This window comes from Medicago sativa, chromosome 1 (genome assembly GCF_051527215.1).
Source record: "Medicago sativa cultivar Bolivia chromosome 1, Bolivia_mono, whole genome shotgun sequence".
NCBI lineage: Eukaryota > Viridiplantae > Streptophyta > Magnoliopsida > Fabales > Fabaceae > Medicago > Medicago sativa.
Window position 1 is genome coordinate 50,012,215 of NC_140749.1, and position 13,087 is coordinate 50,025,301.

Below are 13,087 nucleotides of genomic sequence, written 5' to 3' on the forward strand. Positions count from 1 at the left end.
TTCTACATGTATAAGTGTAAGTTTTGTTCCGCTTCTACGTGGATCGGAAGTGTAAAATTGATTCCGACGTGTTTGATTGTTGTCGAATAGAATTGATTCTGCCTTCAGAATTGATTCTGCCTTCAGAATTTATAGTTCAACTCACTTTTACATGAATGTATCCAAATGTAAACCACTTTTAATCAAAATTATTTTTAACCAAAATCAATTCTATAGAATCAATTGTAAACCAATTCTCCCTACCGCAAAATCAAACACACGCCAACTAAATCAATAATACTAATACTTTACTAAATATATCATTGATCTAGCTCGAGTTGGAATACTAATTAGTTAAAGCCTCTAAAGCTACTCTTGATTTAAGTATTAAAAAAAATATGTAGTGATCTAAAATATAAGTAAAATTTAGCTAATATTATTTTATTTGATGTTATTATTAAAGTACCCTTCAATAAAATAAGATTTGAAAACAACATAGTTTGAAAATATAATAATGTTTTTATTAAGTAAAAAGAAATAAATGATTAATCACTAATTTTAATCAGTGTAATGAGTGAGTAGAGTATTTCAAGAAGCTATAGTTAGTCTTTGTGTGTGGTTCCTTGGAGGCTATAAATGGCTGCAGACTTGAAGCACGTTTAACAATTATTGCCCATTAAAACAAAGAGTCATAGTCATGCAATGTTGTGCGTTTGAGTTTATGGTAGCTTCATTCAGACTCAAATTAATGCACCTCCATGATGGCAGAAAGAGTAACATACACACTAAAATAATCATAACTTCCATAAACTCACCAAGAACATTGGCAACTTAAATTGGTAAAAGATAACACAGGCTTCAAATTTTTAGGAATGTTCCTCATCTTGTAAACGAAAATAGCCCCGATGTTCAGCCTTAAAGAGTTGAGAATTCCAACTAACAATAGTGAAGTGACATTCACCATGAAAGAAACAGACTATACAGAAAGGCAAGTTGGTTACTTTCGCCTAGGCTTTTTTGAGGATCTTCGGCTTTCCATCTTTTTCTGTGTAGCTTCGAATTCCTCTTCAGAGGGTTCGGGCACATGGCTTCCACCATATTTTGAGATTAGAGACGAGAACATAGAATCAAACCGGTCTTTCCTCTCATCTCGTCGTTTTGATATGATAGCATACAGATCTGTTTTTGGCTCCTTACTTGATCTGTAGAAGATTTAAACACGTGATTATTTCTACCTACATTAAAGTGCCAATAACAAAGCCAAACTCTGCTTGATAAACTTACTTTTGCTTCCTTCGTAAAGGACTAGTTGGCGGCTTGGTTTCTGATATTTTCTTTGCCCATTTCTTGTACGCTTTCTTTTCCTTTAGTTCTCCTGCAGATATAGGAAAACAAGCATCAAGAAAACCATCAAACAGAAGTGAAATATTTGCCTATCTATTAATATGCAGAATAATATTAATATGCTAAAAGTAAACTTCTTCCATTTTCTTTTGAACTTGGTGATCAATCTTGCATTTGAAAAATCAGTATCTCTTTTATATTAGTGATAGCTGGATCTAGAGAAAGTGTCTCATTCAAATTTACACCAACGAAAGCTAGAAATATTCTTACCAGAAGCTATAGCCTCATCAATAATATCCTTGAATCGATGCGAGTCGAGTTTAGGATCCGAACAAAGCATTGAACAAAATAACCTGCAAAGCGGAATATCAAATTCAAAACTGGAATCCCTAAAAAAAAGCCGGGTTTTACTCATCAAAATGCTTTATTACCTGCTCATATTACCCTTGCATTCCTTGTAAAGTCTAATTAAATCATTTTTCTCAGAGTCAGATCCCCTATAATTTGCTTCAAACTCCTCAATATCAGCTTCAGTGACCTATTAGCACAAATTGCAAAGTTAAACAAACCGAGAACAAGCGTATACAAGGCACTAGGAATAAAAAAAGATAACATACAGAAACAAGTACCTTCTTGTACAATGTTCTGAAATATTCTTGAAGATTCTGAACTACATCTCCTGCAAGGTCCTGGTTTTCAGAAATAAATACGCAAATTACTGAGCTGTCAACAATGTCCAGGACAATGCTAAAATATCCTGAAATGACAATATTTCGTTCTAGTGTACAGAAAAATTGTCGTAATGAAAACAGTTTCCTTAACTAAAGTTACCAGAGCAAAAAGATCTAAACATTTCAAATTAGAAAGTAAGGTTTATAGAAATACGAAGCAAGGATGAGAAAGTTTTAGTCTAATCTAGATTTCAATCAATTTCTACATTCCAACATTTTCTTCTATTCTTAGATAGCCAGAAAAACCAACAATGATGACCCTCCATAGGATCAGCACCTACCAAGGCCCTTTCACAACCAACCAACTCAACCAATAACATACACTACTGTCTAGTGTTTGCTTCCTTTTCCCTACCTTGCCTTTGATATAAAAAAAAATAAATAAATAAATAAAAACTGACAATTTGCTTAACAAGTTATTTTTTCTTTCCAGTTTTAATTGTCATGACCAGATACATGATCTGTTAAAAATCGTTAAATTTGTTTCATTCTGTGTTAACATATTAAGTTCCTGGCTTGTTGCATTGTTTTCAGAACTTGTTATCTTATATATCATGAAAACTGCAACCAAAATACCAACACAGCTTTAGAACTTAGTTATTTTAGAATGTTTAATAAAAAATAGAGAAAGAAAGCCCAAGCTTCAATATTTGATCATCCTTGTATCAACACTATGACACAGCGTAAACATATTTTAAGAAGTAACAATAAAATGTGACAAGATAAACATGTGTAATATTTCATCACTATGTAGTTAATAAAGTCATTATACAATATGCTTTTTTTTAGGGAAAGTCATTATACAAGGGTTTGGTTATATTTGGAGGTTGAAATATTGAAAGACTTACAGCATGATCAACACAACCAGTTTCATCATAAAGTGCCCGTTTTTCTTCATCCCCGAGAATGGAGATAACATTTTGCAATTGCTGAAACTTGGCTTTAGCTTCCTGCAAATGAAACAAGGAACAAACGTGTTGAAATTACAATCACCACAAAATGCAGCTCAAGTGGTGTGGTTTAGCTAAGACACCTGACAGAGTTTGACAAGGGGGCTATAAGGCACTATTAGTACAACAACCCTTAACAAAAAATAAACGAAACGATAAATCGCAAACAAAGAAACACTTTGGTGCCGAATTGCGTACAAGTATGCCTACATCTCTGAGTATAGGGACAATGTAGTTCTGTGTAATTATCAGTGAAAATAACCATAAGGTGTTACAATTAACATCAAAATACTACGGTTACAGGCTAGTTTACACAAAACCCTTGAACCGTACCATGGGGGCTTTGTCCCCCACACCCCACTCGCTCCCAAAAACAAACATCAGGGCCAAGCGCAACTCACTCTGCTCATTCATCCCTGCCCACTTGTCAGAACCTTTGAAGCATGGGTACTTGTGAAAAGGTGAAGTACCCATAATGTGTACTTACTCATACTGGGTACGAGTACGGTACACGTAGTGTTTCATTTTAATATTGTGGGTGAAAATTGTGGAATGCTTGTAGCTTAATTTAAAACAAAAAATAACCCATTTGGGGTTGGCCTAATGGTTGGCTTGGGATCTTGGAGTTTGCTCCTCCAAAGGTCTCAGGTTCGATTCCCTCTGGTGTCAATTTCGGTGGGCTAAGTCCATACAAAGCTTGCTCTGGCTTTAAACGGGGCCCCCGCAAGTGGGCGGTGGAATTGGTCCCCTCAGATTAGTCGATTCTTGGATCGGATACCGAGTTTTCAAAAAAAAAAATTAAAAAAAAATGTCATATTCTTGTACTGGTACTCGTATCATATTGTGTACCGTAACTGTACCTATGTAACATAGGCCTAACAAACAGGTACCAAAATTGACAGAGACACTAAACACGACACCAATAATAATTTGATAAAATAGACGTCATTTAATGTAGCTACATAACAAGTTGGTCTAGGGTTCAAATTCTGACTATTAACAAAACATACTAATTACTATTGTTAGCAATTGGGAGATTCGAACCCGAGACCTAAAATTACAGTAACGCAGCACAAAGAAAGAGAGGCTAACCTCATCACCAGGGTTCTTATCAGGATGAAGTCTCAACGCCAATTTGTGATACGCCTTCTTTATTTCTTGTTTAGTTGCTGTCTTCTCCACACCAAGAACCTAATAATAAATAATTCACATAAACAACAATAATTAGAAAAAAATTAATAATTAAATGTGATAATTAGAAATGTTAAAGTACTTACCTGGTAGAGTGAGTTTTGGTTTTGATCGGAAATGGAACCTTCGTTGTTGTTGTTGGTATCAGATTTGATTTCTTCATCGTCGGAGGAAACCCTACTTCTCTTCTTCTTACTCTTACCCATTTTCTTTTCTTCTGTTTTGTTTTTCTCACTCAAATCAAATTAATGATATATCTGTGTGTAAATCATTAATTTAAATCAATTAATATTCATAACTATATTATTATTTAATTAATTTAATTAATAACCAGGATTGGGCGCTCCAACTCAATTTCTTCCCGCCTTTCGCTTCTGCCATCACTCTTTTCCCGCCGTCACGTTCTGCTGCAAATCTGCGCTTGCATTTTTTTAATTTTTTTTTATCTTAAAATGTTAATAATTATTATCATTAAATTAATACTATATTGTTAATATTAACTCGTCCTACTTCAAAATGTCAAAATTGCTAGATCGGATGTTGTCATTGATGTTTATACTCAACTCCTCCACTTATGTGTATGAATTTTCTATAGTTATTGTCATTTTATATAAAAAAAAATATCAGTAATAAATAAATTTAAAATAAGAATATTTTTTCTGAGATGCTACATTAAAGAGGTTTATGTATCAATGAAAGAACTCAAACTCAAATCATTGTGAATAAAATGTAGTTATATTTTGTTAGGTTAAATAATTTTTTTATCTTTATAAATATGGTAAAAAAAATTATTGAATATTTTTTGTGTGTGTAAATCAAGTAAGTATCCTCCGAAACGTTTGAGTGGGTATATATTAAATTTTTTGGAAAAAGATATATAAAAATTTATATCATTCTCCCCAAACGTTCTGATTCGAAATTGATTAACTGTTTGAGTCCAATATATATATATATATATATATATATATATATATATATATATATATATATATATATATATATATATTTTACATTTTACACTAGAGAAAACATTTTAGTTTACATCAACCAAATAAATTGATTTTTTTGGATTGCTTTTTATACCAGCAAGCAAATGATTGCACTCCATAGAGAACTCTAAACCTGGTGGCTACAACCTTCCATGTCTCCGACATCTGTCCAGTTCTACTGCTTCCTCGATCACTCGTCTACTTTTGAATTGACATCTTTTATTCCAAAACTCAGCCAACCAAGAAATGCTTAAGGTATAAGTAACAAGTCTCTTTCTAATCCAAAATTTTGTTATTATTTGAAGAAGATTGATTAAACCGGCCCTAAAACAGAATTCCAGGTTTCGATTCTAATGTAATCGATTGAAGAAAGTATCTCTATCTTTGTGTTGAGGGCGACCCGGCTACGCCAGTAAGTGAATTTACATGCATGCAACACCTCTCAATACTCTCATGCCTTTCAGCGAGCTAGCATCGAACAAAGAGGTTATAAGCAGTAAAATGGCATCTGGTAATGATGAAGCATTTTGTTTTTATTTGACAAATATTTGGTGTTGTTGGATGAAATTTTATTTTATTTTTACAAGCGTTGATGGGAGAATATTAAAATCTTGATTGGTGGTTAGAATGAAATGGCGTGCTTAGATATAAAGTTACATGTATGACATATATTATATATGAGGTAAGTTGGAAATATTTGGGGTGTGTTTTATTTCAAAGAGTCACTGTTGTTGCAGAATTGGGGCGTGTTTTATTTCAAAGAATCGTTGTAGGCTCTGTTTGGTAAAAATAGCGGATAGCTGATAAGCTAGATGATAGCTTATAGCTGATGAGTTAGATGATAGCTTATAGCTGATGACTGATAGCTTATAGCTGATAGCTGATGGCTGATGACTTATAGCTGATAAGCTAATTGAAGTGTTTGGTAAAATTAGCGGTTCAACTAACTGATAAATGTAAAATGACATAAAAGGGTATTCTTAATTCATAACAAAATTTATACATATTAGTTTTTAAGTATTTAAAATTTACTCATTTAAATTTATTAATTTAATATATCTTCTTTTAGGGATTTAATATATCTTTTATATATTATAAAATTAAACTTTATTTTCCATTTATTTTCAAATGTTTATCCTTAAAAAATTAAACGTAACAATGGAATGTATTATTATCATCTTTTTTATTACAGGAATTGTATTATTATCTATATGTATTATTTTTGGAAGGGTATCTAAATGTATTATTTTTTAATGAAGGATATCTATAGCTTATATGTATTTTTTTTCTTCAAGGAAGCTCATATGTAATATTATTTTTGGAAGACAACTTTTTTCTAAGACAACTTATATGCATTATTATCAACCAAAATATGGAGCATGTAGCACATGTATTATTAACAATAGATGATTGTCCCTGTATAAAAAAAAAAAAGATGGACGGCTTTACATAAAAAGGATTTATGGTCATTTTTTTTAAGGATGTATATGGTCATAAATATCATGATATTTAGTCATTTAAATTTATTATTTTAATCAATAAAGTATTTTTTTGGTTGAATTTATTGTTTTAATCAATATATTTCATTCATTTTCTATACTTAATGAATGAATAAAGTATAAAATTTTATTTTATAGACAAATTAAAAACATAATCTATCAATAGGATTAAAAATGATAAAAACAAAAGTGTTAAAAGAATAGAAAGAAAAAAAAAAAGATACGTAATCTTATATATACTTGTAAAAATCATATGTCACTTGTATCAGGTATGTCCCTGCCGTTGTTGCACTGCAATATGTCGTCTAGTAGCATTCTCTTTTCTTTTTAAGTATACTAAATTATAAAGGGTAAATATGGGTTTTAATTAAAATAATAAGGGTAAAGATGGAAAAAAGATGATAAGCTATAAGCTATAAGCTCAAACGCTACTTGGAATAGCTTCTGAAAAATAGCTTATAAGCTCCTGAAACAAGCCTATAAGCTTGTTGTAAAAAAGCATTACCAAATAGAGCTTTTTTTGTCAGACGAGCTTATAAGCTATGAGCTATAAACTATAAGCTCTTTTTTAGGTGTTACCAAACAGACCCGTAGTTGAAAAGTTGAGGGGTGTTCTATTAATCATTATTATCATCTATTGTGTGAGACGTTCCTTGTGAAGAAGGGGATTGAAGGGTTGGAGTTTTTTTTATCAAGTAATTGGCAGGTTTACTAAAGATGATTATTGGGCTTGATGAAGACTTTGTGACTACATGTTAATGTGAGTCAAGATTCTCTTCATTTATAAAAATAAATGGAAGATTCAATTTGAAAAGATATAGACACAAAAAATAGGTGGTGGCTCTTATCACTAAGTGAGTCCCACCATCATTAATTATTTTTAACTTTTTGTGTGTCTTTATCTCTACAAGTGGAACAAATGAAAACAATTATAAATGGAGAGGATCTAAACCCGTGTTAGTGTACGACTAGCCATAAATGCACTTCTCTTTTTCATGACACGATGCAAAAGAGAGAAAGAGAGAGTAAGTGGGCCGGAGGGAATTGCCAAGTGTCCCAATATATGCTCTAACTACATTTTGACAAGTGTCCCAATATATGCTCTAACTACATTTTGATTGGGCAAAAGCATTCAATGCCCACAAATAATTAGAGTTTAGTTGGGACACCTTCTATTCTCTTTATCTTTGTCAAAATAAAAAATTCTCTTTATCATCTTCGCGCTCTTAATTTAGCACAAAATGAAAGAGAGGAGGGGAAAGATTTTAATTAAAATTAATTAAAAATATGTTTGGTTCATGGGGAAGGGAAGAATTTTAAAATTAATTTACTGTTTTACCCTTAAACTTGTATGAAAATAGTGATCGCAATAAGGACAATAAAGTAACGAAACAATAACAATGTGATCAATAACAACGCGATGTAGACGATGAGATAATGAATTACTCACAACTCATGTTGGAGGAGGTCTGAAGCAGCAATTGGCACCAACAAAGAAGTAGTAGGGTTGAAAGAATGGTTTTTATACGTAACAAATAAGAGTGATAGATAACCTAACAAACAAAGTTGTTACAAGAATAATATAACCTAATAATAATAAAAGTTTTTACAACAACAACAATAATAAAAGGTTTTACAAGGACAATATTTAGATTTTAAATTAATCTAAGGATAATTTTGGCAATGCAATAAAATTTAAAGAGATCCTCTCCCCTCCCCTCCAAAAAACTCCAATTCGGGGGAAGTAAAAAGTGGGTTTTGAAGGGATTTTGCTCCCCTCCTCTCCCCTCTCATTCTAAAAATTGAACCAAACATGTCAAATTAAAAATATTTCCTCCCCCTCCCCTTCAAAACTCTTGAACCAAACTAATCCTTATGCTATTAGAAAACCGAGATGAGTTTCTCTTTAAAATCAGAATCTGAGACCTTGTCATCTCGATTCTATCAGGAAGACCGAGTATAAGGAAAGGTTGAGAGTCTGAACTCAGATTCTCAAACACAACATGCTTTCTCATATTTTCATTGACACATCGCGGGAAACACTGACCAGGATTGCTTGTTGTAGACATTTCACACAGTTTCATGCAGTAAACGATCTTGGTCGTTGATTTGAGATCGAAAGGTTAATATTACACAAGTTAAAAATAAACTAAAACGATCTTGGCAATCCATTTAAGATCGGACGGCCAAAATCCATAACCGTGTGCTGTTACAATTGGAAAACCACATCGATCCATGTTTTGCAAACACTCTTGTTGTGTCTATCATTGGAATATGATTACCTCCATAGGGGTGTAACGGTTCGGTTTGGATTGGTTTTCAGTCAAAAAATGTCCGAACCGATGAAACCTTCATCGATTTGGATTGGTTCGGTTTTCACTGTTTTTCAAAAAAGAAACCGAACCAAACTAATCGGTTTGGATTGGTTCGGTTGATCGGTTTATTTAAAAATACAATTAAAAAAAATTCATATTCTCACAAAATATTTCATAGAACTTTGTATAATTGTATTTCATATTTTGTTTTTTCATGTTCTCTATTTTTCAAACAACATTTTTATAACCAACCTTACTCAACATTTCATACATATGATTCAAGATTCATTCATCCATCATTCTTCAAAAACAACTTCATCAAACTCAAATATTTCAAAAGTATTTTATGGCTAGGGTTTCTTTTTTAGTAGAAATGAAAGAGTATAAGATGAGATGAAGATGAGAGAAAGTGAATGGATTAAAAAGTATTTTATGTTTAATTTTGAGCCTAAGCATAAGTTTGTGTGAGGTAAGATAATATTAGTAAAATAAGGAGTGTGGTTATCATCGGATTGGTTCATCGGTTTCACGGATCTCGAAATGAAAAACCATGAACCAAACCAAACTAGATCGGTTTCGATTGGTTTGGATCGGTTTCAAACCGAACCAAACAAGGTCGGATATTTTTTCAGTTTGGTTTGATTTGGACTTTCGGTCTCGTTAGTTTTGTTCGAATCACTTACACCCCTACTCCACCTACGAAGGGGAAGAAGTATATTATAACTGAAGAGAAATGATATTTTGACAACCACTTTTTGACAACTTTTGGACAACTTTCTCTCTCATACTCACATGATGTTGTTATCTTCTCTCTTCCTTTTTCTCTCTCCATTGTTTTTGACCAATAAGAAGTGAGAAAAACAAGGTTGTCAACAAAGTTGTCATCAAATGGATGTCAAAATACCATTACTCTATAACTGAATCAGTTTCTTGGGCCATGTTGAAATGGAGGTGATGATGATGCTAACTTGACTTGCTTAAGGAGAAACTGTGAGTTATGAGGGAGATGCATGCATGTCCAATTATTTTGAAGATGGATGATTTTAGAGATTCTTCTTTGTACGGCCAGTCAGAAAAGGTTGACATGAAAATGTCATGAATGACCTATTACACGCATGACACATGTTGGTGGAGTCTTCTCCTCGAAATGGATAGAATAGTGAACCTATATGACTACTTGGTGCATGTTTGGATTGGTCGTGAGTTTTTATCATAGTGACAACCCAACATAATGTGAGGCCTAAAGCGAACATTAAAACGAGGCCTTGAAACAAATGATATTTTTTCAGTAAAAAAAAAGATGAAAACATAAAATTCATATTTTATAAAAAAAGTAAATTAATAATTTTATGGTAAGAAATTTGAAAATGTATCGATTACGTATGTATTAAAATTTAAATTTATCAATTTTAGAAAATAACAGAAAACATCTCTATATTATAAACGAACTAAAAACACAAAATAAAGTAGAGACTACATGGACTAAAAATATCATTAAAAGTTAAAGGAGAAATAAAACAAGAAAACTAGACCACAGCAACAGCCAGCAAGATTTGAATTTGAACTTGCAACCACAGAGAGAAAGCAAGCACGCATTACCCGCTGAGCTGAGAAACGGACGTGATATTTTCATCTGAGGCTTTTTAATATATTGTTAACTTAGATAATTGTGTTTGTTTGAGGCATAAAAACCTTTGAAAAAAATAGCAATTTTTGGGGGCAAAGCGAGGGCTTGGGCCGCTTTATGCTTAGGCCGGCCCTGGTGACATAATTCGCAATTCGTATTGGCACGTGGTACGAATTTGCGGTATGAGACATGCGATGAATTTGGTATGTGTGGGGATATAGAGTTTTAGTACGCATCGGTCATTGTACTAGTACGACCTAATTAAATACAGTAAGCTTTGTAAAAAAAGAGTAGTAAGTTTTTTTTTTTTTTTTTTAAGGAAAAAAAGAGTAGTAAGTTATCAATAAAATTTTTAGAAAACATTTTTTAATTTTAACTTTTTCTTTTTCTTTTTTTAAGTGTTACAAGAGAAGCTCTTTTTCTCCAAACTTCACTAACGTTTTCATGCAAAATTTGCCGGCTCCATCATAGATTTTCTTTTATCTTCTACTCAACCTCTTCTTCCTCTTTCTTCAATCTCTACACATTTGCGCAAACCAATTCACATAACAACCGCGAACCAATAAGCACATACCAATTCACGGTTCCCAACATGTCAATAGAATTATATGACTATGTTTTTTTAGGGTAGCACTTCGGTGCCATTGTCTTTTGTGGCTCTAGTGCCTTTGTTCCTATCTCTCTCTTAACCATTCATTCTCTCCCATCTAAATAATTTATTTTAATCATTCATCCAACATTCTCTCTCATCTAAAATGAACTAAAGACACCCAAAGGCAAAGACACTGAAGTGCCATCCAGGGGCGGAGCTACGTTCAGCAGTATGTGGGCTAGTGCCCCCACTATCTTTTCATTTGATTAACATTACCCTACAAATATATAGTATAATCATAACTCAGACCTATACAAATAATTACTTATATTTAAGTTTGACTAACTACATTACCTATTCGGTAAAGACATAAGCGCTAGGCCTTGCAGTTGCAGCCCTCGATATCTTAGTTGGTGTTGGTTTTATCCCCTTTAATTATACTAGATTGTCTACCCGTGCTACCGCACGGGTCATATATAGTTTAGTATATTACTTGCAATTCATTATAATATTAGATGCGAAATATTAGAAACACCGTGTCAAAGAACTCATGAGTACGTTTCTATCTTAATGTGTTTTTTAAATAAGTTTTTCCTTGTCCGTAATTTATTTTTTAAATAAGCTTTTTCCTAGATCGTCGACCCATGTTGTCGAACAGGTGAAATATTTGTTAGATTTATTATTTCTTATTTTTCAGTCAACTTGATAGTTCCTCTAAATCAATTGGTGCACCAAAAATAAACCAACTAACGAAGAAGTTAAGTGTGAAGAAGTTTGATCTTTTAAGATCTCCGGATGATATGTCTTTTATTGATTCACTCCCAATGCTAACTCTAGCGCCCAACCACAAAACCCTTTTTCATGAAAAAAATCACTGGCTAAAGAGCAATCATGTTGGCTTCAGCTGCATCATGTTGGCTATAGATTACACAACTATAAATTCCAAAAATATTGAAAATATAATCCAAATATTATCTATAATATTTCCATTGCCTTTCGAAACACCAACATTAATATCATGTTACAAAGGTTAGATGACGATAGGAAACAAGTTGTCTTTAAAAAACCACAACAATTATAATATTATGATTATGATATGAGTTTAGGTATTTTAATGTCACTATTGATATCAAATTTACAAATATTATAAAGTTATACTTTTTAAACAGTGAGAATAAAATTACTTATTGAAAGGAACTGTCTTATTTTGCCATTAACTCTAAGTCTCTAACAATAGTAAATTACTTTCTAAGGACTGTCTCAGAGTTGTTCTCAGATGTAACTTGAAATGTTTAGAATGATCGGTCTCAAAGTTGTCGAATTCCAATACAACTACATGCTACATGTGCTCTTAATGAAATATTAGAATAAAAACCAACATAGTATGAGCACACAGTACAAAATGCATAAAGCAATTTTACTATACTATGCATAGTATGTTATATATCCCTCCTCTGCCAGTTTCTTTTCCTCTGTTGTTGCTAGCAATGGAGCAAAAGAAGAATAAACTGGAACACAAATTTCAGCTGCAAAAGAAGAATATCATATTAACAGTCGGTCTCTCTACGACAGCTTCTGCTGAAAAAATATTAGTCATTGGGTCAATCATACAATTGATGTAAGTTTTTCCTACATGTCATATAACTATGTACACGTGAGTATATATAGGATCGTTTCCACAGGGAGTTGCGTTAATCATAAGCATTTTCACAATAGTTCACATTAAGGTATCGGGTATAAAAATGTTTGTTTGTAACACTATATCCACAAATGACATAAAAGCAAAAATGAGAGGAGATCGAACTATTTCGCTTGCGGTATAAGATAACGAGCAAGCATAACAACAGCAATCTCTCGATCGATTAACAGA

The 13,087-nt window shown here is 32.5% G+C and overlaps 1 protein-coding gene across 1 annotated transcript; it reads right to left on the bottom strand.

Annotated features, from left to right (window-relative positions):
- Window positions 1-627: 627 nt before the first annotated feature.
- Window positions 628-4,419, bottom strand: LOC146955101 (chaperone protein dnaJ 6-like). The gene is made up of 8 exons (XM_085720030.1): window positions 4,282-4,419; window positions 4,097-4,195; window positions 2,903-3,004; window positions 1,953-2,012; window positions 1,755-1,861; window positions 1,594-1,676; window positions 1,264-1,354; window positions 628-1,181 (listed from the first exon to the last, which is right to left on the bottom strand). Exons 1-8 carry the CDS (start codon window positions 4,399-4,401, stop codon window positions 977-979), a joined length of 867 nt encoding a protein of 288 aa, XP_085576156.1. The 5' UTR covers window positions 4,402-4,419; the 3' UTR covers window positions 628-976.
- Between the last annotated feature and the right edge of the window lie 8,668 nt (window positions 4,420-13,087).

Excerpts from the sequence above, each read along its gene's own strand:
- LOC146955101 (XM_085720030.1), bottom strand. The coding sequence starts at position 4,401 with ATGGGTAAGAGTAAGAAGAAGAGAAGTAGGGTTTCCTCCGACGATGAA. Across the intron at positions 3,005-4,096 it reads ATAAGAACCCTGGTGATGAG|GAAGCTAAAGCCAAGTTTCA; the intron begins GTTAGCCTCTCT and ends TTTCATTTGCAG. Across the intron at positions 1,677-1,754 it reads TGCAAGGGTAATATGAGCAG|GTTATTTTGTTCAATGCTTT; the intron begins GTAATAAAGCAT and ends TCCGCTTTGCAG.